Raw genomic sequence first — 27,204 nt, forward strand, 5'->3', positions numbered from 1 at the left:
ATTAACATATATGCATATGCATGGTTTTTCTGTTTTTCTTAAGAAGGAGAACTCAAACAAACACCCAAAAGATTGTCTGTAATAGCTCTCAAATCTCCTTCATTTCCTCCCTGAACGCGTCAATATTGTCTGGCAGCACACATCTGAATATGAATATTTAGGAAAAGGCAGCCACATGCTCAGGAACAAATCCATCGCATGAGTGGACGCCACTGTGCTTTTTATATTTTGGTGTTTTGTGGGTACATTGTTAAGCCATACGGATCTCCACAGTTTCTTATCTACACTCACAATTCAGATCTTAACATTGTTATGTTAATGTGTAATAGCCTTCTGTATGCACAGCCCATATTTCTTAAGTAAACATAATATCTGTAACTAAAAGGGCTCGGGGACCTTTTGCACTTGTTTTCAAGAAACACAACATAACATGTCTGAAGCAATGAAAACCATGTTGAATTTCATGTTTTTAATGTATCCAATCATTCATCAAAAAATGTGACACATGCTGGAAAAAAATTGAATTTAGAGTGCAGTGGGGGATAGGATAGAATATTACATTTGTGTCATATGAAAAGCACCCATACAGTTTGTGTAATAATTGTGTTTTCACTCTTCAAAAGACGAAGCGTTGTTCGAATCGTTATTGTTTTCGGTAAAATTGCCATCAGGCTGTTGTTGGGGAATCTCAAAGCCCACAAGCCTAAGCACAAAATTACAAGGAAACATTCATTTTATTTTTTATTATATTTTTTATTCTGATAAAATAAAAACAACTCACAAAATTTGGAGTAAGATGTTTTCACTGATCAATGATACATATTTCCCTTTCACTACCAACAGCCAATGCAAAAAAAAAATCCATTTACATTCAAGCCAAGCTCAGTATGCACAAAGCCCTTTATAGATTCTACAGAGCGATGCAAAATGGATCTGCTGAATAGCAGCCAAGATGAAAATAATCTTTTTTTACTTATAAAGAAAAGCGATACAGCTGAGATGAACACCAAGTCACACGTGCATGCTCACAAAGGTAAAAAACCAGTGCAAATGCTGAATGTAGCAAATGCTCTTTTGCAGTTAGCTGGTAAGAGCAGAAAGGAGAGCAGGGAGACTAGTGTCAAGTATAAATGGAGCTAAAGGTCAACAGCAAAGCAAAGCAAAGTCAACAGCCTGTGAAAAATAATTCTACTTTATTCCACATGGGCAAAATAAATTGTTACAGGAAACAGTCTCAGGAAAAGATCCATCAATTTCATTGAAAATTGAAGACAATGATTGACAATTGGGCTTTTGGTGCTACAGTATACTGTATGATAAATCTGCATAATCTTTGGTCTATTGCACCACAGACAGATTTTAAATCTGAAGTAACATGTTGGCAGCATGACAGAATGTGGTTAGCATATCTGCTTACAGTTCTGAGGTTATGGGTTTGAACCTCAGATCTGGCCTTCCTGTGTGGATTTTGCATGTTATCCCTGTGCTAGCTTGTTTTTTCCTGTAGGTACCCCGACTTCCTCCCACACTGTGTGTGTGTGTGTGTGTGTGTGTGTGTTGAGGGGTGTGCACGTACCTTCAGAACTCTCATCACCACAAGTTGGATGGTCCCTCTTAAATTTCCCTCATGTGACATGGATCGACGGAGTGTCTCCATGGCCACATGATTGGAGCGACCGAGCAGAGACTCTCCATTTACAGCGACAAGCTGGTCATTGATGTGCAGACGTCCATCCTGTACCACAAAAAGACGAACACATGTTCACTGGGTGTGTTTCATTTCTTCCATTCCATAATGCTCATTTCCCCCCACAAACCCCCCCCCCGAAAAAAAAAAAAAAAACTTGTGGGCTTAACGGTGATCATCTAGCCATTCATTTTATATAGCGCTTGTCCTTATCATGGTCACGGGCGGTAAAATTCAAATTACTCTTGTCATTTGTTAAAACTGTCAGTTTGACCTGACAGTAGTACTATGGGTAAAATGATCTGTGGAAAAAAATCAGCCCTCTCCGGCCCCATCTTTTGCCTCTAATGTGATTTGCACAAAGTCATTGCACCTGAGGAAAGTCAGCCAATCGGAGTAATAAATCTTGGGTTTGGTCTAATTATCAACATATTAAACATCAACCAAGTAAACAAGAGCAATGAAGTCTTTAAACGAATGCATTTTAGGTGACGTTGTGGGACCGTCACCTTGTAAGCAGCCCCTCCATGTATAATGGATTTGATGAAAATTCCCAAGTCCTCTCCGGTCTCCCTGGACTTGTTTCCTTTGAGGCTTACACCAAGCCCAGCTGAGCCAGAGTCATTGAGGGGCACCTCGAACATGAGCTGCTCCTTTCCATTCTCCAAAATTAAGCCAGGGTCACGAGAGCCCTCATCTTTCTAAAGGAGATGGAACAAAACAGGAAGAGATGGACGTAAATCATTTTCAATTTACCGTCGAAAGAAAAAATAATAATTAGTTTTCGAGAACATGCGGTTAGTCACCCCAAACACATCCAAATTACTTTACCTCCATTCTTTGTAATACACCTGTTGCACTCCCGCACACAAGGTTCAAGCACCAACACAAAAAATTGAAGGGAAAGAAAAAGCCAATTGTCTAGTCTTATAGTCAAGAATGGAACTTTCATACACACAAAGGATTTTTCAAAAATTAAAACTCACACCAAAAAAATTGCTTACCCCTACCAGATGCAAGATACACACTGCTGTTGAGTTAATAAACATCTCCTGCCACTCTATAAGGAAGTACAGTTTATCTTGGGGGTCCTTGATCTTGACTTACGCATGTGTTCTATTCCTATGGCGGCAGTGTAACCCGAATTTATATGCCGTTAACCACCGCAAATGCTGTAGTAAACTCATAATAATAATACATACAGTATGTGAATAGAAAACATTTTTCGGTCATAAATAATAAAATGGAAAAAAAGCAAGTACTGTAGTAAAACAAACACAAACTAGTTGAATCCTCACCGTTCAACCTTGAAACACTATAAGCCAGTACCGTTGTTAACTGAGGCCAATCTGTGCATTTCGAAGCCAGTTTCTCTATATGTATAAAAGCAGAGTTAGCAATTTAAAAAAAGACAACAACACTTCTTGTCATATTTGTTACAACTGTCAGTATGACATAACTGTAGCATATTAGTAAATGATCTGTGTAAAAATCAGCCCTCTTGGGCCCCATCTTGTACCAAACCTATAATAAGATTTTAGGAAAACACCACCCCCAAGGAAAAACAACCAATCAGAGACCGAAGACGTAACGGACAAAGTATTAATCATTTGCCAAACTCATAGCGGAAAGATACCCGTAGCCTCGCAGTGACCTGTTACCTTATGCTTCAGGAGCTTTACTGAAACTGTGACAGAGTATCCAGCGCTGGAAAATATAAAAATGCCCAGCTGGACATAAGACAAGCAAACAGAAGCAGAGTGAAGAGACAACAAAAGAAGGAATTGGACAGCTCCCAAGACAAAACAAGTGTGAACATGGGAGGTGCCATTCAGAGGTGGCGGAAACTCAGGCAATGGAGAGGATTCAGAAGCGATGCGGAATTAGCAACATTTCTGTGGGAGAGGTAATCACCGCTTTTTCTTTTTATCACCAGTGTTTCATTTTTAATTGACTGAACATTCCAAAAAGAATACTTCAAACCGATAACGTTTAGTGTTATAGTAACACTCCATTACGGATGAGGGACATGGCTTTGGTCATTGACTCATGGGAGGAGGGCTTACTGAAGTGAGGCTACATTCAAATCTCTAAAGCAGTTTTAACACTAACGCCCCCTTTAAAAAACAAATATGATCATGTCACTGACAGGGGAAGCCTGTTCCTCCCAGTTTTCCTGTTTGCTTATCATGCTTATCATCCAAAGCTACAACAGAGCATGTATTGTAATCATTTTGTAAAACCAGGAAAAGCAGAGCAGAACATTCATCATCAAAGAACAGTTGGCACATGTTCCCAAGCAACAGAACTCTTCCCATTTGCAAGTTGCCTGCAGCTCCAACCAGTACAGGGATAATTTGTCAGTCCTTAGCCTCAGGTGAACACAGACATAATAGGCATCCATCATGAGCCATGCAGCAATTGCAAATGGGATGCATGATGACAGCTAAAAGGTTCAACAAGATGCGAGATGGACCGGTTTCCAGGGCTACAGGGCTCACAGGCTGAACATACAGTAGCCTTAGAAATTGCGCTGCGGCATGGGCATCTTCTATAAAGCAGTTGAAGCTGCGGAGAATGAGACGAGCAAATTTAACATGCTTCTCAGCAAGGTCCGAGGTCTCGCTAAAGAAGGGACGAGAGCCCACAAGGAGGAGGGAAGACACAAAACAACCTAGGTTTTTTAATTAAAAACATGTACTTCTTCATTTGCATCAGTGGTTACCCGGCGTAATTATGAGTTACTTACAGGTAGTTATTATTACTATTTATACCAGTGCAGCATGAATTTCGCTATTTACTGTAGCTATGCCTACACCCCGCAAATGACTCTTCCGTGGATGCCAAAATTTACATAACAGCTCAGTGTCATTTGAATTCCCAAGCGAAGAGGTAACGTCGCAGCTGAGAGGACCCCAGGAAGCCGGTTAGCTCCGCACTTTATGTCATGGGGCCAGAAGCCCCACGACGACACGCTGTGCGCTGCATTGTGGGAGGTGGTCGCCATATTCAGGGCTAGCAGTAACCACAGTGAACGAAAACCTTACTGTACACGAAAAGGCACTACACTCATTTGCTAGCAAACCCGTTGTTATATCCTCATCATAAATTGTGTTTTCCCCTATTTCTACAGTATATTGGACATATTCGTTTTTAACCACACAACGATCAAAATAAGGTAAATACAAAGTTCTTCAGCTTGAACGGATTAAGTGCAATTCGAATCATTTCAATCAGAAACATCACCTCGGTTTGAGAACGGGGTCACAGAACAAATTAAATTCGTAACCCGAGGCTCCACAGTACTTGCCGATTATTATTATTTTTTTTTAATCATTCAAATTTGGCACGGTTGTTAACAACACACTTCTCTGTGGGGAGTCAAATTTACAAGACATTTATTTTCACTTTACAGCGACTTTAGGAAATTGTAATATTCCTTTTGTATGGATATACAGTACTGGCATTACAAATCATTTTGGTTATGATAATGTTCCTTTCCGCACACCTCCCAGATCAGACTGACTGTCTAGACAGGATAGGAGGGACAACATCCTTGATTCCAATCATTTCTTTTCCAAGTATTCTGCATGGGTCAAGACTAACAAACAATGCACTCATTTTGGAGAAAAAACAGATTTAGTGGTACTTTGTAAAGAATTTAAACCAACAGATGTTGGCTGCAGGTTAGGTCCCCCACACCACACGGGGAATGACTTTGTTCGAAGAATCTGACGAAAATATGCAAAGCATGTTATGTTGTCAATCTATCTGATTAATTCCACCTCCTGGTTATAAGAGAAAAGACAAGACAAGAGGCAGCACTACTAATCAGTGTGTGTGTGTGTGATGGTGTGTGAAATTAATATAGTAAATAAGCAAGAGCATAACATTTTCAATGAATGATGCAACTACCATAGGAGTACAGTACAGTATACAGTATTCCTTATGGACTGTTGTTTAATAATGACTGTATACAATTAAGGTTATATCACTGGAGAATACAAAGAATAAACAAGTACTTTATGTTTGTGTGCATTTGTTGGCTGTTGTAGGTACTCTATCAAATGCATCTCATTATAGAAAAATATGTTTGCAAATGAACCTCCCCATGCTGGTCATTTAACATTTAAATGGCTTACTGCAATGATAGATCAAATGGATTATGTACCATTAACAGGTCTCAGCGTGTCTATTGGTGTGTTTGTGATATATTAAACTAAGCATGACTGACTCGACATAAATTATAGTCACAGTAGTCAACTAAAACACACACACCTACACACACCATTTACATAATTTAAGGCAGAAATACAGAGAGAAAACATGAAAAACAAGCTGTACTACAGTACATGGACTTTTCATTGAAACAGTTTGAATTTGTTGAGTTTAGTTTAGGCAGAGCTGTTTAACACCACAATTAACAAAACACAAAAGGTCTTATCGGAAGGATGGTATTCTAAGGACAATTCTTTAAAAACATTACCCACCGTTATATGTAGATTTGGGTGATAATACAGTTGCTCACGTAATCTGCAACACTTTCTTTTCAAGTGTTTATGCTCTTGACTACTGGAAATAACTATCCCATTTGTGCCTACTTAAATCAAAAGCACCTGCTGTGAAATCGCTCATCACACTTCTCCCACGATTACCTAAATGCCAAAGGGTAAAGGCTGTAACAAGAAGACCAGTTTAATGGGGGGAAGTTGAAAAGGCAGGGCAAAGGTTTATATAAATGTTGGTTTTAGAGAAAAAAAGTGAATATCTTTTGATACTAAAGCCATTCCCTTCCATTACCAATATACAGAATTTCAGAGAGGAGATTTCAAGCATTCGGATAGGCATTCAGAGCTGCTCTGCAGAAGCGCACACCATCCCACCCAAGTGAGTAATGTCGGGGGGAAAACGCGCTCCTTCTATTAGACGCAGAAGATGAAGAATTCAGTGGATTCAGTGATAGGGACGATTTTGAATAAATTCATTATCCTAAGATTCTAGACATTTGTTGCATTATGTTTCTTTTTTTTTTTTTTTGCTTGTGTGTTAGTGCTGTTTCCACTTTATTATCCTACAGCAATGGTGGTAGCTTTTGTTCTCTCATATATGTACAGTATGTCAAAATGTTCGGATTACAAATTATTTTAGTGGGTACATCTTACATACCGGTGCAGAATTACAGTTAGCAACTCTTCACCCCACACCAAGCGATTAAGCACCACGCATCGACCAACCCTGCCTGTATTGGGTTTTGAGGCGCCACAGACCATATACTGCACAGAATTAGTTTTCATTGAATAACAAAAATATGGCACAATGGTCACGGATGAAATGGAAGGCCACAAAGAGAAGAAACAAGCGACAAAGGAGACTGTGTGGATATTTTTGTTGCCAACAGCCTCTCCACACTTTGCTTTCTAGCCACAGGTACATATAAAATTATGAAAAGAGGTTAAGTATTTTTGTAAAACACAATGCGTATATATACGGTACTGTATGTATTGTGTTAGTATGGCTTGGCGCCTCACTTGGATTCAGAACCCAGAAACGAATTTTTATTTTGTTTTGTGAAAGCTTGTGCATTTTTGATCGGTTGTTACCTCGTTCGGTCAGCCAATCATGAAATCTAGTTGCGAAACTCCGCACATTGTGACAGCTCAGTCATGTTCGGCCATGGCACTTGGTGTGCGGTGGGCCTAAAAATCCCTCGTTACCAATGTTTACGTAGTGTTTTATTTTATTGACTGCCTGACGAATGCATCTCGTTACACTTGCATGACACATCTGAATGCAATACGTCTACAACACAACCTACGACGAATGTGCTAATAAATGGCAATACAGGGAGCTCAGGAAACAACAAAAGAAGAGACATATTCTCAGCTGACATCCCCTGAGATGATGGGAACTCCTACAGTGACACTAAGCTGCCTTGGAGTTTGTGTGTATGCGTGCACGCACAGGTCTGTGATGGCATAACAGATGGGGAAATGTACAAGGACGGTTGTATCAGGTCACAATGGGGATGTTACTAGTGAAATGTAACACACAAGCACAGTAGTGGTGTCAGGTATGGAAGAGCAGAATGAAGCAGCTTCTCAATATGTTGTCTTAAAACATAGAGGGCATGCATTGGGGTCCATCTGGTGTAATCAATAGGTTTGTAGCATTTCAGTTCTATTTAGGAGTAGATTTTTTTCGTTTCAAGAAGGTAGCCACCTCAAACACTGAATTGTTGTTCTTAAAATCAATTATGTATTAATAATTGTGACAAAGAACTGGTAATGTGTTATACAGCATGTGTGATTATATGTATATAATGTTTATTAACATGGTTACACTACATGCTTAGGTAGAGGTGTTTGGGTACCAGTGTGTGTTTTGTAGAAACACAGGATTGTGTTTGTACTACACAAAGCACAGATGTTAACATTACAACACCAGATGGTGGTATGAAGTGAAACATCGGCAGTGGGGGAGGAGATCGACAAGATGGATCCATTATTTCATCGTAGTTCTCGTGGCTCAATATCCCATACACAACCAACATGCCATGATCTAGCAATCCCAATTAACAAAACATCACACAAAAATAGCATTTATAAAAAAAATGTCAGGTGAATTGAGAACTTAAAGGTATTTGTGATTATGCAGATGCAGTAATTGGGAAAAAGCAGTTGTTATTCTTACTCAGTTGTTCAACATAAGTAAATAAACATAAATAGAAGCAAAGGAGATGTGCACTAAGTGAATGAGGGGCTTTGGGATACATGAAGTGCCGTTCGCCATGGTTACCTTTGTTGCATTTATCGATCTATTTAATTATATTCATTTTGGCAAGAACCTGATTTAGGTCAAACATGACACTACCAAGTGACCAAAATAATTTAGATATCTTAGATGGTTAAAGCAATTTTCTACTGTGGGAATGTCCCTCCAAACTTGAAACTGGATAGCGTTAACGAAAAACCAACACACATGCTCTAATCCTGTGTAGTCTCATTACTTAGCCAGGGCCACAATCAATCTAGTCATTTTTCAGAAACAGCATGATGGTTAAATTCCTCAACCTGTGCCTTGTTGGTACACATCATAGAATGTACACAATCACTAAATAATCATGTCTGAAACACACCCCCACACGCATTGCTACTTTATTGACATATTCAAGCTGAGCTAAGCTATTCTATGAGAAATTGCAGTTCACCCGTATAATTAATCAGTTCTCACGATTAACTGTAATGCAGAGTCAATCCATCCATTTTTCACATTCATTCTTCAATTTCAAACCGTCGAGCCGCAGCGTCATCGATCTGCCTTTTTCTCCAATTCAAATAATCACCACATTCCATTTTTCCAAGATAACATTTGCATTCTCATTTGTACAAACTGAACTCTAGATTACGTTATAAGTGCACAAGGTGCAAAATATCTGCTCAGAAAAAAAAAAAAAAAAAAAAGAGCGGCTGAATTAATTAAATACCAAGTGGCCCAAGAGTAAAGGGGTGTAACAGTACTTGAACTCTGCATGTGCAAAAAAATGGTGTCTCTTAACTGTTGCACACAGTGTTAATGGATTATTAATTAATTACTTCCTTGCAAGTGAAAATTAGCCCTGAAGCTGATTCATTAACTGAATGGAGTTGCCCTCTCAAGACAACAGAGTGCTAAAACATTGTGTGTTAATGTCCTGAAAAAAAGATATGCTAATACATAATAATAATAATAATAATAATAATGGTTCTAATTTGTATGTCTTGTCTGTGACCTCAAAACATTTTTGACTAAGCACTGGGTGAAATATAAAAGAAGAGCACTTTATTTGATATCATGTCACACACCACAGTTGAAAACATTTTCCAAGAAAAAAATGGAGAACCCAGACATGAGAATCGAAAACAGAATCCCATTAAATATGCATTTTATTAAATGGCAAATCATCAGTGATGGCGTAACAAAATTACATTAAACCTGAAGCTTTACAGTGTGCTCACGATGCACCACACAAATGTAATGCCCTTAGTTAATGCCAATAAAAAAATAAATAAAATAAAAATGGCATTTCTCTAGACTGCTGTGTTGGGCGTCATACAGACAAGCCTGTTGATTAGCTCAACAATCAAAGTGCAGGTTGTTAAAGAAAGAAAACAATGACTGTTTCATCAGAGTAAGAAATCCACTATCAAACTAACTGGAAAGGGATAGCTGCTCAGAAAGATGTAATTACTATGATTGGTGGAGGAAGTCATTTGGTCACCTAAGGAAGCATTAACTGGACCTTACCATCTCGCGGGGCAGAAACATGTCTTCTTGTCGTAGAACCACAAGACACACACTCTCTCCGTGCCGTGTGCTGCGCAGCATGGACACCAGTTCCTCCTGACCGACACCTGTTACGTCCACGCCATTTACCTACAAAAAGCCATTAAAGCATACCACAACAACAGGAATATAAACCTTGGAGCAAAAAAGTGGTTCAATGATTATTCATACCTCTAATATGCGGTCTCCTGATTGCAAGCGCCCATCTTTGACAGCGGCCCCACGTGGCAGAATGTTTTTGATAAGAATTGGACCAGGACCGTGAACTGCCGAATCTCTGGTTACCACTGTAAATCCAAGCCCCTCCAAACCTAGACAAGTGAGTCAGATGACCACGTTTGTGCATCCCTATTCACAAATAAGCATATATACATCTGTTTACACTTAAGTAGCTACTTTTTGTACTAATAATAATTTAATAATTAATTCCTAGACAACATTAGTCACGACTAAAACACCCCCAAAATATTTTGTTACAACTTTCGGCTCATTCCATCACCATTGCAAGTCACTGTTAAATATTGAAAATAACTACAGCAAAACGAGTTACACCCTAACTTTAATGACACATGACAATATCAGCTAGCCAGTCTTGGGCGAGTGACTAAGGAAAGCTGTGACCCACCCACCCACCCAACTTTTCCATGTGTGAGGACCGCTGATGCCTCATGTGATGTCATACATGAATACGGTTTGAACATCATTTGTTTCTGTGCAATTTTTGAGACGTGCTTTAAAAATCCCAAATGTATGACCTTTTGGGAGTTTGAATTTTGAGGTATCACATTATGAGATGATCGCTACAAATCTATGTATGGGTTTTTGTGATATTTGAGCAGTATGGCCCAAAAAGTGCAATCGAAAATGTTTGCAGTGTACTATCGTGTATTTGTTGCTGGGCTAACAAAAGCCAACACGAGCTATAGAATACAACTGACCACACCTCGTTTTAAGCCCAACACTCACATGGGTGCAGGGGTGAAAAAAAAATACTTCAGCATTGGTTGGAAGCAAACTAATGCCTCACTGTGCTTTGTGCCCCTTTGTGTTGCACAGAAGATATAACTCAGTGTGCGCAATGCTTTAAAACAGTGGCTCATATCAGCAAAGAGTTCAGATGTGGGGCAGAATGGGGTGGAGGCGGTGAGTAGGCTATAGAACAGTAAAGCATAAATGAGGTGTAAGTCTAACGCAGTCCAAGAGTGAATGTTCTGGAAAGAGAAGTGAGGAAGATTAAAATACTAATCAGTGAAAAACAGGCTCACACATGTGCAGGCGAAACCGCACACACAATGTGGAAGAAAGCACTCAAACATGAATGCCAGTGCCCAATACACAGAGGCTGGTTGTGTGTTTTATAGACCTCATTTAGTCTGGTCTCTTTAGCAGTGCCAAGTCAGCAGTTTAGTCTGCTATGAATTCATATCAGCAGAAATGACCAGATCAATAAAGACTTAATAGACCTTGAAGGGAACAAGTCAAGAAGATGGAGAGAGGAGGGAGAGTCAGGCAGCAGGGAAAAGGGCGAGATAGAAAAAAAAACAGCTACATTTTAAGAACTGTGAGATATAAATATGGTCAACAGTAACAGAGTAATACATTCAGTAACTACTTAGAATAATAATGGTGAGACAATAATCCTAAATGTACCTTCTGAAAATCACGATTTGGGATCAAATCAAAGTTTGGGTGTAAAATTTGACTCTATTGTCACATAAAATCTCTGTTTTTGAATCATCATGCGAGGCGTCACCATACCTCAATTCAACAAGCATCCACTCTGGGATTGTGCTTTGCTTTTTCTTTGGCTTCAGTCAGGGTACCATTTGCTGCCCAGCGCTCGTATTATTTTTTAAAATCTTTTTTGGAGAGCCGCGTAATGTAACAATAAAGTTAAACAGCCCACAGGGCAACACTACATTTAAAAAGTTGACGAGAATATATATACACACACACACACACACACACACACACATATATATCGACATTGGCCAACAACTTGTAAAATGAGGGCTCTTTTTTAAGAGTTGACATGAAAGGGCGGTTGAGTCTTTGATGACTAACATGCATAATGACTTCTAATCCTGAAACTTCATTGTGAAGCAAAAGAAAGAAAAAAATAATAATTCATAAACTTCACTTGAATTGCAGACGGTAGTATTACCAGGCATCAGATTGTGGGATTACAGTGATATTAACCACAAATGGCCTGTACCGCTTCAAATTTCTTAATTACCATGAAACATGGATGAAACTAGCAATCTTTTAGTAGAAGTACATTATGATTACAAAAATTATAATATTTCCTTCTTCCTAGTTTTTGATTATACCACAGATGTTTGTGTTTGATTTATTTTATTTTTTTAAAGAGGTTTTGGTAATCAATGGAAATCCAGGTTACAAAATGTTGTGTGGCAGGACTCACCTTTCTTAAGGTCAATTCTCAATTTCCATCCTCCTTTCTTATTGGCCATCAGGCTGGACAGGGCAGGGCTTTTTTCAGAAAGCGACACCTCACTTCCCCCTTTGGATCGCTAGGTTGAGAGAAAAGAGAAAATATCAGCAGTGAAAAGATAAATACTAATACAGTGCAGAGAGCATGAACTGCTTTTTTCCAAGGCAATCCAACCAAATATTTAAATTACATTCATATTACAATTGTTGGTGATTTACGGTAACTAACTAACCCCACAAATAGCGGGTGTTCACTCTATTCAAAATATTTGAATATCACTTAATAACGAAGTTATTTGAAAACATTAATTTATTTGTGTATCAATTTAGTGGAGACTTTTTTGGTTGTTATTTGCGTCAAGATATCTTGTGAATAAGGTTAGCTTGGAGCATCAGCACTTTAGACTCACAGCAGCTTCCAGAGAGCCATCATCCTCTGCCACACTCATGATAGCACTCTCAGGAGGCTTGAATACAGGTTTGGCTTTGACAAGCGGAGGTGGTTCTTTGGTTTTGGGAATCCGGGGACTGCTGTCAGGACAGGCGTTGTTGCTAAAAAGCTGACCTATCAGACTTTTCTCAAAGCGTTCTCTGTTGGATGAGGGAAGTACTTCCAAAGAGACGACGGACGAGTGCATTGCCTGCCTGAAGATTTCTTGGGCTCTGGGAGATGGGAATAGAGACAAATATAGAAGATAAAAACACACAATGTATCATTAGAGATGAAAAACTTGATTAAATATACATGGCAGCCTCTAGCATGGAACAATGTAATAAATATACCAAGCAGAGGCCAACAACTGCCGTAAAATGGTGGCGTTTTTAAATGAGTTGACATTAAAATGGTGGATGAGAGTCTTTGATGACAGATGTGTAAATAATTATAATCCTGTAAGTTTTTGAAGCAGATGTTACATCTTGTGTTGTTTTGACTTCAATTAATAAAATTATATATGTCTATTAAAAAAAAAGTGATCACTATGTGTGGTGGATGGTGGATCTGCATAGAGGTTCACTTTTTGTATTAACTTATTGAATCAAACTTTTTTTTAAACTGTATTCTAATTTATTAAGACACACTTGCGTAACATGTATTCAGCCCCCACCCAAAATACCACCCAAAACCTTAGGGCCATATCGTCCAGCCCTAACAACAATGTGTGTGCAAGTGTTAGGTTACATATAAAAGGGCATAAAATGTGTACGTGTAAATCAGTGTATAGGTGGCGTGCACAGGATTAAGACCTATACATTGCAATGCAATCCAGGATAATCATTTTATATACTGACGCAATGACCATCTTTTTTATGGACATTTAATGGAATGCCATTATTAAAGCATCTAGTTTATTGTCATTCATCACAAATTCATATGTATGTTCTGTAATGTAATATCATTAGGTTGCATCCCCCAAATGCCGCCAAGTTAGTCTACTTGACGGGTGCTTCACTGATGTAATAAACACTGACAAACATCGAGTCTCAAATGAGTCCTGAACAAATCTTCTCTGAAAATAATTCAACCCAATGAGCAGAAACACAATGTGATCTCGGTGGATTACCCCTCAGACATCTGCCAAGTGTCTTTTGTATTGTTCTTTGATGTCGCTACAGTACATGATAAATGAGCCCTCTGACGAGAGGAAGGAGACATCAGTGGAAACAGGAAGAGACCATCATACCTTGTTCAAGCTTTGGGATATGACAACATTCTTATACATTAAGTTACGTAAAAAAGCACACATAATTCATTACGGCAGCCGACTGGTTAGCACATCCGCCTGACAGTTCTGAGGACCAGGGTTCAAATCCGGCCTTGCCTGTGTGTTGTTCTCCCCGTCCCTGTGTGGGTTTTCCCCGGGTACTCTGGTTTCCTCCCACATCCCCAAAACATGCATGGTAGGTTATTTGAAGACTCTAGATTGTCCATAGGTGTGACTGTGAGTGTGAATGCTTGTTTGTTTATATGTGCCCTGCGATTGGCTGGCAACCAGCTCAGGGTGTACCCTGCCTCTCACCCAGAGTCAGCTGGCATAGGCTCCAGCACCCCCACGACCCTAGTGGGGATAAGCGGGATGGAAAATGGATGGATGGATAAATCATTACGTTGGTCCTTTTGGTTGTTATACTACTACACTATGGAAAATTTACTGGCAATGGAATTTCTGATCTAGGCCTGAAAAACAAAAGCTGTAGTAAACTTACTGGCTAAAAGTCTTGTCCATGAGGTCAGTGTTGTTGATCTTGACGATGCACTCATCCTCCTGGAACAAACCCTCCTTACTCGAGCGACTCTCTTCCTCCACTTCACGAATAAACAAACCAAGAGACCTGTGAGCAAAGTCGTCAGTGAAAGTGTATTATAGACCTCCCAGAGCATTTTTTTATGTGATTTCTTTTCTAGATTTACATTTTTATTTAACTTCAACAATACAGCAGTATACATTGGATATGTAAAGGATGTAGAAAACTGGAGTTGTTAGCAAAAATGTTAGCTACAAGCTCCTGGTGGGAGCAGCAAACTTCACAACAAGCAGCAGTGTGGCAGATAGTGGACAATTCTTCAGAAAAAGAGGCCTCGTGGTTGCTTTTAAGATGTTTATTGTCCCTCCCTATTGAGGTTTAATGGACAATTAAAACAAAGAAAATCACACGTTGTGAAATTTTACCAAACACCACGTAACTTAGTTTGGAGGAAGTCCGGTAGCTTAATGCTAACACATAATGCCGAACCCAGTAGACAGGCTAACTAAACTAGTATTGACACATGTAGCGTATGCAGACAATATACTGTTACTCACAGGCATATATTTTTGGACTTCTACGAAAAAAGACTAATATTACTGCTGCTTACGGAGCAGTTGTAACCGCCTTCTTTGTTTTCATATTGTACGCATGCATGTATTATACTGCCCCCTGGTGGCGAAAGCAAGTAGACCAGAAGGAATCACCAAAGAATACAGTAATCCCTCACTATATCATGGTTCATTTATTTCGGATGCAGTGTGTCACAAATTTATTTTTAAAAGTCAATGTAGTACAATTATTCACCTGCACATCTCTGATACAGTCAGCTTTATAGATCAATTGATTTAAATGTGGCAGCGATGACTTACAGAAGGTGAATTGGGGTCATCTTATGTTTTTAGCATATAAAGAAACCTTACTGCGTACGTTATCCGTTTAAAACACACGCCACACTCAAAAGAGTTGAAATAATAAATTGGGGGTTTTCTGGAACTTAACCCCCCACCCCCAATAAAAGAGGGTTTTTGTACATTTACTGATTTTACTTGATTATTATTATAATTTTTTTTACATTGTATTTAATGATGTTATTACTGTATGTTTTTTAGAAAAATACTATAGTGCAGTGTGCTGTTTTCCTAAAGTGCTGATGCTACAAAAGTTTTTGTTGATGTCAGGTGGTACATGGGTGGCTAGAACGGATTAAAGGTATTTCCATTCATCTCAAAGGAGATAGATGATTTGAGATAAGAGTGATTTGAGTTACGGGCTTGCTCGTGAAACAGATTAAATTCAAGTCAAGGCACCACTGTAAAATCACAGTTGGATAGGGCCAAACCAAAATGACAAGTACAACTAAAACCCTCTTTTGTATTTGTGTGTACTTAACTCACCTTCCACTGAGAGATGAGCAATAGGGAACCACATGGATTCCCAAAGGACTGTCCCCTCCAATGATCTCCACAGTTCTGGTCAGGCTACACAAATTTAAAATACACACATATATATATATGATTAATAATATTATCATCTCCATAAAGAAAGTTAACACATCTATTCATTAGTCTGTTGACTAAATAAAACATGAATTAGTATGAAAATTACAACAACAACAAAAAATTTCAAACAAACAAAACAAAAAAAAAAGAGTAAATGCGGTCTTGGAAATTAGCCTGTTCTTAGTGCAGCAGAACCTTGATAAAACGGACACCCAATACAACTGATATCGGATAAAACAGACCGTCAGGATTTAACAATGTGTACAAAAACAGTTTTCATTTGTCACTTAAAAGGCCAGTTCCATAATTGGCTGCTGTTGCTGGGGCATCCAAATCAGATGGCCCAGCCACCTCATCTGGCTCCTCTCGTTCCGGAGGAGCAGCGGCTCTACTCTGAGATCCTCCCGGATGACCGAGCTTCTCACCCTATCTTCAATATAACGGACAAGCAGCGATATTGGAGAACCCCCACCACTCCAAACCCCCGTCCCGATTGGTCCGTTCTATGGAGGTTCCACTGTACATGTACTTAATTCTAGGCTAGACTGATATATTACTTTCACAAATTTAGTCATTGTTTTTAAGTATGTTTTGTAAAATTAATCCATGAGTGCAAACCTCGTCTTTGGAGATGGGATTATTCTCTTGAAAGTCATCCAAACAGCACACTTGTTGCATGTGTGGAAGTTAGCCAACAATGTTTCTTCATTTTTCTCTGCCTTGTTCGTCATCTATGAATATGTCTTTCTAAATTGGATTATTCACATGTGAACCTGGTTTGTATTGCTTCTCTGCTTAAATTTGAGTGGTTGTAGAAGTCTTTGTTTGATTAGTTTATCTATCAGAGCACAGCCAATAATCCTTGCCTGCCATTTTCCCTACTCCCTCTTTGTTTATTTAAAAAGAAGTTTGCATCACTGTAGTTTCATGCTCTGTAGCTACAACCTCAGTTATGTCTCTAATGCCATCTGCTTCTTTTGTCTTGCTCTCTCGAAACCCTCAACCCATCCCAGAGTACCCAATGAACTGAGCAGTAGGTACGGTCATAGACTTCAGAGAGAGAGAGGACTGTTGATCATGGCAGGGTGACCGATGAAGGTACACATTCTCACGATCTCTTGTCTCTCCTCCAAACATAAACAAATAAAGCTGGTGATGTCTTATCATCATTGAGGACAGTGAAGGTGAATGAAGAAGATTGAGAAGTAAACAGATGTGGCAAGGGAGGGAAAGATAGGTCAGCTGAATAAAACCCATCTCACCCAAGTCACCAGTTATGGAAAAGAGAGACCTGAGGTGAACCTCCCCGTACATAATATAGTGATGAATATTCCATTGATAACGTACGACCACAAATCAAACAGCTTCTTCAATCTTATGATCTTACTTGCAGATGAGGACCTCAGAATGAGGTCAGGAATATATATACCTGTAGGTTACCAAACATACTGTACATAGAAATGTTGCATTGAAAAGGTCAATCAAGAGTAATTGAATGGCAAGTGGCACGTTAAGACTATTGCAGTCATTATCTTCTGAGCTATATATAGCAACAAAAAGCTACAGTAAATACATATTTAGTACTTTAAATATTTGTGATCAAGTTCTTTAAGTTTACTAGTCTCTTGCTAACCTTCCCAAACAGAGAACTAAACTGTCGCTAAAAATTTCATTGGATGAGGGCAAAAAAAACTATACAGAATGATATAAAGACAGAAGCAAAAAAACAGAGGACGGAAGAAAGAAGTAAATGAGCACTGTAAGATAGATAAAGTGAAATGAAGGAAGCACAGAATTAATTAGACAAAGCTAATGAATAGTATTAATATGAGTGAGGGGAAAAAGACCCCTCCTTCCCCCTCCACCCACATTTCTTCCTGCAGCTCTGCTGTGATTTCTTAAACCCTCACCAGAACACAAAGTCGTGTACTTGAGATTCATTTACATTTTCTTTTCGATTTTTGGGAAGTTTGACAAAAAACTCAAGTGGTGTGAAGATATGGAGAAATTGGGTGACAAAAGAGAGAGGAGGCCAATGCAAAAGCAAAAAGACAATAGGGCAAGCACAAACGCACACACTCGCACACAGAGATGAAAAGAGCAGGTGTTGCACCTGCCACTCCACTGATGCTTGATATGAAAGACTGACACACAGAGGAGAAATTACCCTGAAAAAGAAGCACAGTAGTAACCACACATTTTCATCCTGTCATCTATTTTCTCATGGATTGAATGGCTCATTCTCCTCTTACACTCCCACATTTTTACAATCTGATCTTCAAAGTGCAACACACAAAATGGGTGGGGGTGAATGCAAAGCAGGAAAAATGTTAATGTGCAAAATGTTAATGTATGCAAGTGCAAAAATAAGGAATAAAATTGAATAATTTTAATTTTAAATGAATATTCTGTACTTTTCTACCTATCACAATGGGGGTATACTAGATTCCCAGGTGTTCCTAAGCTTTTGGAACAATTTTAATGTAATGGACTTCTATGTCAGCCTAATATTTGGTTGTGTGTGATGTGATTTGATCATATGTACACTGTGTGGTCAAAGGAATTCAGACACATCTCTTAATAAATAATAGATGGTTGAACTAGACCGTTAGTGGGGTACACACATACCAACAATGGAGGCACATTTAAACATTTTCTCTCTCTTGCGCTCAAAGTCAGCAAAGGCTCAATTCTCTGACATCTCTAAAAGATTCTCTCGAGCAATAGGTCTGTGGTGAGGGGTGTATTAAGAGTGATTTTCCCTCCCCGATCTGCTCGGAAAACCGTCAGGCCGACAATGGTAAATATTATACCTGTTCAACGTTCCCGCCCGCAAATCATTATGTGCGTGGTCAACACAGAGATCGGCCAAGTCACAGACTCTGTGATTATGACGTGAAACAGAACGATAAACACCTGACTGAATGAACAATGAAGTTGTTACCAGATACGAACAGAGGCGCAACTGGTTGTGTTGACTGTTTGCATAACACGTCATTCACTAGAATAAAAAGACAAGAGCAATCGTTTGTAATTGGTATGTAGTTACTAGGAATGCGTGGGTACCGATACCAGCATCAGTGCTGATACAGTATGTCTGTATTCATACTCTGACTTGAAAACATGTTCAGATATTACAACACTGATACCACTTTACCAGCCAGACATACACCTTACGAGGAGGTGGAGTAGGAGCCACATCAGCCGTGTGGTGATAGTTTTAGGTCATGCTATGTTCAAGAAATGTTTGTGAACAATATTTGAGTTTAAAAAACACATTTCATCACAATTGCAAGACATAATGGCATTATCGAGTATCATTACTTGGTATTGGTGAGTACTATTATGTAAGTACTTATACAGCGTTTGGAATACATGGTATTGGAGCATTCCTAGTAGTTACAAGATAAGATAACTTAGTTCAATTTATTCTTCTTCAACTACTGTAATCTTAATTCTTCTTTGTATTTTACGTCTGGATGCCCTGTTGCACTGTGCTGCATCTTACAAGTCAGTAATGGTCAGTCATCTGGTTTGGGAGAAGAGACTTGCAAATGTTAGCAGAGATCTGGTTATGTGTGTGGTGTGCTGTGTAGGTCGCAAGTGCACCACACACTCTAAGAGCAGTAAGCACACACATGCTGTCATGTGTGGGGTCTCTTACATTTCAAAAAGATGACAAAAATTGGTATGTGTGTACACCGCTTTAGTTCCAGCTCCAACTAAATTCTGGACAATTCTAAACTTCCAACTTGTGGGACAATTGGAGGACTGCCCTTTTCTGTTTGAGCTGGACTGTGCTACAATGTACAAACCAAGGTCCATGAGGCACAGTTTGGTGTGGAAGAACTTGACTGGCCTGACCTCAAACCGTTCTGGGTTGAAATATAACAGAGCTTGTTAGGCAGGCCCTTTCGTCAAACCACTCTGACCTCACAAATGTTCTTCTGGATGAATCGACAAAAACTCCACAGATACTTTACAAAAGACCAACCCAAATGATTAATGGTCGCGATGACATATAAAATCTGAAAAATCACTTCAAATCCACTTTTTATAAAGCACTCCAAATCTTCACCTCCTGTTTTTCAGAAACAGCTACCAGGCAGAAATATGTGGCACTAGCAAAGTCATTCCAAAAACCATTCGCAGTATATCTCATTCTCAAGAAGAAAATGTTTTTTATTCAAATGTAATGTTAGCTTCTTCTTGGTTTTCTAATTTAAATTATGATAAGCTATTACTGTATTTACAGGTGATGCACAGATATGCAAGCATGCATTCCGGCAGCACATCAGTGACTCAAAAACAAACACATAAACATTGATTTATAGAACACTTTACTGTTCTAATATTTATAGCCATCGTCCTGGTCCATAGTTTCAGATTTTTTTGCAATTTCAAGGCTCGTTTCACCGACTAAATCACTTTTACATTACTTAATGCTGAGATTTGCCATGTTTGAGTGCATCTGAGTGTATTAGTAAAAATACGCATAGTAATTCCTGAGTGAATCAAATTACTATGACTGCAGTGAAGTTTATGGATATTTACTATACCCAAAAAACTACGATGGATGGACGGCCTGGATAGCGATGGATGGACGGCCTGGATACTTTTACGAATACTTGCGAAGCAACCAGACACATTTGATTACAAATTTAGGGTTTGGAGTAGAGCATGCCTCCCATGGGCAATTTTCCATGCATGTATGGGTGTGTCTGCATGCGACCTTGTTTTGGTCTTTCGTAGTGGGCTAATGATGACGAGGCTTTATACTAACTGTTGCTTTTAAGGCCTTGATCTACATTAGATGATGAATCCAGATGGCTAAGTAGGACACAAAAACACACAAACTTGCACACTGACAAAAGGCATGCTTTTTATAACTACACAATAAATAGATAACCAGGCCATGTCCATGCGAAGATTGCTCCTTTGACCTTTCTTCCACATTCAAACTTAATTTTGCATTTTTTGAAGATTATTTGATACAACTCTTGTACTGAGTATCAATGTATTGTCTTAGTGGTCAAAGTTGAGGCTAGTCTGTGCATATTCCATATAAATCTCTGTAAATACTACTGACCCAGTTATTTTACGTGAAGGTGGACGTCACACTCATAAAAGACTCTTAACATGCACATACTGACCTCTCATTGAAAGCATATTTGACTTGGGGTCTCGCAACAGTAGTACTTGCTGTCTGTCGAGAAAGCACAAAAACACATTGTATTAGTAATGAAGTGTCAACAAAGCAGAAAAAAACTGACACAAAAATCATATTCCGGAAAAAGGAAGGGAAAAAAACAGATCATACAAATAGCATACATTACCAAATAGTTTTGGAAATTAGCTCAGATACTGCTCAATTCGTCCATACAGCCATGCATTTTCTATACGGCTTATCTTCATTAGAGTCGTGGGTGAGCTGGAGTCTATCCCAGCTGATTTTTGGCAAGAGACAGGGTACACCCTGGACTGGTTGCAAGCCAATCGCAGAATTGCTCAATTTGTTTTTGATTTAAATATGAAATCCCAAACAGACAAATGATTGAACAGATAGGTCTTGCTCGATTAATGGATAGATGATGTAAATTGACCGATTTATGATGCTTTGAGCAATATAAAAATGTTATCTACTCCAGGACAAGATTGTTTTCTAAACACTAAAGATGTGAAAACTGGATAAAAATCTGTATGTGGTGAATCTGCATGTAACGTTATACCTCAGATGACTTTACACAAGCACCATTTAAACACATCCCTATAACATAATATAACCTTTTTCTTTTGGAATTACACGGGGGGAAAACAGCAAAAAGTTACAAATTAATGCGCACTGAAATAAGGTAAGGCAACTAATGTGTTGTGCCACTTTAGATTTATAGTTTTCCCAACCATTCTGTTGAATATCCAATTGTATGGCCTCAAGGGCATTCAATGTTAGGGTTTCCACTGTATCTCTGTGTAATGTGTTGAGTGTGTGTAGATATTAGTGAACATGTGCAGATGTGGTTCAAAAAGACTCAATATAAAAAATTTAGTCTTCAGATGATCTTTCACCTCAAAAGCTATACCAAGATGATCTCCACCATCTTGTCATGTGGGAGAGGGTAGGACGGAGACAAAAGAAAAACTGAGAACAAGACACATGAAGAATTAACAGAGACTCAGACAGATTTGCATGATGTTTAAAGCAGTGTTAAGATAACTAAAAACAGTATATGTCCCTCATGTAAGATACCATGATATAGGAGCATGGCAAAAGATGCGCAATGAAAGGAAGTGAGAACTTCATAGTAGCACCAACAGTGATTGACAGATTACACGTACACTACATATGCTCGAGCTTTGGTGACTTGAAAAACAATTAGCCTGGCCAAGATGCAGACGCTGTCATATTAGCTTAATTACAATCAAAGTGGCAGGTGACATTCATTATCCTAACACCTCCATCAGATTAGCAACCTCTGAAATACAGTATTAATTGGAAAATGTATGAGTGCATAATTGTATGTCTCATTTAATCGAGAAATGGCTCTCTGAGGTAATTACCAAGGGCCAAACACTTAGTATTTAACCAAACAGTAGTTTGTAAAATGTCAAGCAATAGAAGTGCCACGTAATTCATATTATTCTTATAAAGCATGAGATGTATAACACACAGACATCTGTACACACAAGTATAAAAAAAAGACTTACTTATGCTGCTATTCACATATTTGAACTAACAGTGGATGGCAATTTGAGGTATAGAGCTTGCATTTGTAATTCAATAATTACTGAGCTTTCTAATTTGAGAAGCCACTAGAAAATACCAAAACACACTGCTAACCATAAACAGCTCAGTCATGATTTATTTGCAGGAGCTGCTATTCCACAAAAAAAAAAAAAACAGATGTTTGACTTCCATGATGGATAATGCCGTCTTAACTAAATAGCGCGTGAGAAATGGGCTGCAAGCATTTTGTCTTCTAAATTGTACTGAAAAAATAAAAGTGGATTAAAAAAAAAAGACATACGATACTTACTGAGCCTCAACATGAATATGAATACATGTTTTTAACTATATGGAATTGCCACACTGACAAACAGGTTTAAGGAGAAGTGACACGCACGCACACGCATGCACACGCACACGCACACACACACACACACACACACACACACACACACACACAAATAGGAATGTAAACAGAAAGACACTGACATACACTTTACGCAAGGTGCTGGATGATTAATAAGTAGTGTACAGCCTTCTAGCCCCAGTAGTATTCCAGGCGAGAGCAAATACTCCCAGTCTGATTAACACATTGTAACTAGTCCTCCACTGTGCCACACACTGAGAGAAAGAGAGTTTTAAAAAGGGGAGAGAACACAGAGAGGGATTTACTGCAACATTACTTCCTTTTTCTCGCTGTTCTTACCGAAAGGCCAAGTGACATTTTGAACAATTACATAGTGCCATTACCTCCATCTGAACGTGGCAGAGCAGATGGACAATTGACTTCAGATGTATGAGTGAAAAACACAGACGGTAACTGAAAAAAAAGAAATGTCACAGTGTCGCAAGGAAAATGTGATATGGCAATATGAAGACCAAGATCAAATAAATTATTGATAATTCTAGCTGTATCAACTTACTATTACCAGATTTCAAATCCGTACCAATGGAGTCACAAAGGGTTGCCAAAGGGATGGCAGCATTCTTCTACCGTTGACTCACGACTGTAACACTGGTCTTTATGCCTGGATCAGACCACGAGACAAATTTGGTATTTGATGATTGTACTTGTCAGACTACTGCCATAAAATCTTGCTGTATCTCTGTCAGACAGTGGCTACACTACATGACGTATTCCAATATCACTGGGCTGTATCTTGTCAAATCAGACTCTGTCAGGGAAGTGTGACCAGAAAACGTGTTACCTTTCACCGCAACCGGATACAACCATTACCATGGCGACAACAAGTTATTGTCAAACAATGGATCGCAAGCGGCAATGTTGGGGAAAAAAAAAACAAAAAGGAAAAAAATGTGCGGTGTCACCAGGTGCTCGAAAGAGGACGTTTTGGGCTGTCCATTCAAGGACTTCTTAAGGTAGAGTATGTCACATACTTACGATACACATACACTTTGTGCGAATAAATGTCGACAACAGCGACCAAGTTTGTTGATAACGGCAAGCACGGGAGGCGATGCACCAGTCACAATACGCAATCCTATTGGTCGATGTCAAGGTGCGCTGTCGGAGAGTTGCCCGTGATGTTACACTACAAAGAAGATATCCAAAAATAAATCAAACACACTAGACTTATCATTTTGGCGTTGTAGTGCTATCATAGCGCCAAATTGTTGGTCGTGGATTATGTCACATTACAAGACGTTTTGTCGTTCCTGACAAAAGATGTCAGCCCCGATCTGGGAAATCACTCGCGATAGCAAATCAGGCCAATATCGAGGCTACAATCTAGGCATTAGTGAAAAACAACTAAATGTTGCATGAGCAAAGATACTACATGTATACAATATGACTTGCAAATCAAGAAGAGAGACATGTTTTTATCTCTCCTCAGGGAGACTTTGGCAGCAGAGCAAGAATTGATGCAGGTCGTCCACCAACATCCCTGAGCTGAAGCTGTTCTATAAAACAGGATAAGCTAAAATCCATTCAGGTTTCCGTGCAAGCCAAGCACACTAGCCTCGTTTAGGTCTCTCTTTCACAGTCATCAAGGTTATTGTGCTTCACAGCCCACTGAGTGACCCTCTATGATAGTGAAATCTATTTCACTTCACTAAGCACACACACCAAAATCTGTATGAAGAATTACACTGATTATTTTCTGCTTGTGGCCAAAAGAATTACATGCAGGCTTTTTATAATGACATGCATACCTGATAATTAATGTAGTTTGGTTATGTGTAGGTCAGCGTGGCTTTGAACCAAAAAAAGCATTGCTGGATTTACACTGTATGATTCAAGTGACAAATATTAGATTTTTTTGCTCTCAAGGCTGCGTATATAGAATAAAATGCATGAAATTTAAAAATCGGATCCAATCGCATCATTTTGAGCTTTATGTCACTGGAAAACACCGATTGGTGGTGTATACACACCTACGCCCCCCCCCCATCAAGACAAATTAACAGATTTAAAAAAACATGTGCTGTGAATCTTAACTACAGCGAAAGCATCGACCATTAAAAAGGGTCTAAATATGTTATATTAAAGGTGTGTCCATCATTAAATAAGCATACTGCTCTAAATTGCTAGAGGACTCTGCAACATTTGCACAATTGTAAATAAAATATATATATATATAAAGTGGGTAGAGGTATTGAAGCAGAATTGGACATTACATAATTACATTTTATGTTCATTTGACTATAATACTCTACTATCAATCTGTAAATCCAGTGGTTAATAAAATAGAGGCTCTACAACCTGCTTTGTTGTTAAACTTTGTCAGAAACATGTTACAATAGTTAGCCAAGTCAGGAAAGGCAACCACCTTTTAGAACAAACCATATCCCCCAAAAGAACTGAACCGTATAAACACATTGTTCTACAGTGTTCTAGGTCTATTACAGTGTTGTAATAAAAAAATAAAAAATAAATAAAAAGAAAAAAATTCAGAATATTTATCCAGTGAGAAATCTCAAGAGGCTCACCACTCAGGAGTCCAATCAAGCATATAGAGCCTTTCAAAAGACATCTTGTGGGATTTGACTTGTCCAACCATGTTAGGGGAATAACTGTAACACTACCATAACAAGTACTCACAACTTAAATTATTAGAGATATTATGATTATGCTAAGTAGATCCTAAGGCTAAATGTTGACATAATGTGTGTATCAAAAATATGTGCGTTGGCAAGCCTTGATTCAAAGTGATTCACTCAATTAACATATACAGCCACATTAATACATATTATTATCTCATATTATAAGGTTTCAGGAGAAGAGTCTTAATGTATCAGTGTCTTACCATCACAGAGGCATCTTCATGGCGAGAGGGTTCAAGCTCTGCTGACTGAGCACCGAGAGCTGAATCACTGCTGCTTCTCACCAGCAGGGGGGTGTCTGTGGAAATAGAAGGGCACATGTTGAGTGCAGCGTCTACAGTATAGGTTTGAGGTTTTGGACACTTCATACGAAACCATTAGGTGCAAGCTTTTACTCCAATTTGCTAAACAAATCACTACCATATGAACAGATGGATCCATGATATGGCAAGCATGCTTATGAAAGACAGATGGTAAAGACAATAATCTAATGAATTTAAAATGTTCCATGTTGATTACTACTCTCACAACACCCTGTAACTCATTGCAAACGTTATCGCAACATAGTGACCTCAACTGTAAGGATATATTCTGTATAAAAGAGGCTAAATCTGATGATTGGTAACTATAACTGGCAACAAGACAAGAATAAGCATTTATTAAACCTTGCCAAAGTAATCGATTAATTGGTTGACTGATCATTCTAAATCCTATCGATTGTTCGAAATACTTAAATCTAGCAATTTACAAAAAAATTAATGCATTGCAGCTCTGGACTACATGCACACCAACCTCTGCTGTGCCACAAATCTTACAGGCTGTGTAATTACTGTAATCAATATGAGAGTGGCATACAAACAGGACTTCAGCACATTCAAATAGTGAGATAACACTGGATAGCGGAGGTACTCTCAGGCGAGCCAAGCAAGCAGTTTCTCAAAATACTTTCCATGGTATTTTCTGCCCTCTTAAATTAATACACTAATCATATCTAGTGTATAGGATTTTGGGAAAACACATTTACAATACATCACGGGGGCTACATTTCAGACCAACCCACAAGTGAAAGTCTGTGATATAGAGACCATATAAAAATATTTTAATATCCCACATACTATGAACATACGCAAAACTATGAAAACACACTTTTTAAACACACCGTAAATGTATTTTAACACACAAAAAATGCAAGCATAAAATCCATA

At 38.7% G+C, this 27,204-nt stretch overlaps 1 protein-coding gene across 4 annotated transcripts in view; it reads right to left on the reverse strand.

Annotated features, from left to right (window-relative positions):
- The window catches only part of pard3bb (par-3 family cell polarity regulator beta b), a 146,755-nt gene that overhangs the window by 88,935 nt on the left and 30,616 nt on the right, over nucleotides 1–27,204 (reverse strand). For all 4 annotated transcript variants that reach the window (XM_061691603.1, XM_061691602.1, XM_061691605.1 and 1 more), the window contains exons 5-14: nucleotides 26,203–26,297; nucleotides 21,363–21,415; nucleotides 16,105–16,188; nucleotides 14,669–14,794; nucleotides 12,874–13,126; nucleotides 12,435–12,543; nucleotides 10,181–10,320; nucleotides 9,971–10,099; nucleotides 2,197–2,388; nucleotides 1,577–1,735 (exon numbers count right to left, since the gene is read on the reverse strand). In XM_061691603.1, the coding sequence (XP_061547587.1) occupies nucleotides 1,577–1,735; nucleotides 2,197–2,388; nucleotides 9,971–10,099; nucleotides 10,181–10,320; nucleotides 12,435–12,543; nucleotides 12,874–13,126; nucleotides 14,669–14,794; nucleotides 16,105–16,188; nucleotides 21,363–21,415; nucleotides 26,203–26,297 (1,340 nt within the window). The remainder of the gene's footprint in view (nucleotides 1–1,576; nucleotides 1,736–2,196; nucleotides 2,389–9,970; nucleotides 10,100–10,180; nucleotides 10,321–12,434; nucleotides 12,544–12,873; nucleotides 13,127–14,668; nucleotides 14,795–16,104; nucleotides 16,189–21,362; nucleotides 21,416–26,202; nucleotides 26,298–27,204) is intronic.

This window comes from Phycodurus eques, chromosome 12 (assembly GCF_024500275.1).
Source record: "Phycodurus eques isolate BA_2022a chromosome 12, UOR_Pequ_1.1, whole genome shotgun sequence".
Lineage (NCBI taxonomy): Eukaryota > Metazoa > Chordata > Actinopteri > Syngnathiformes > Syngnathidae > Phycodurus > Phycodurus eques.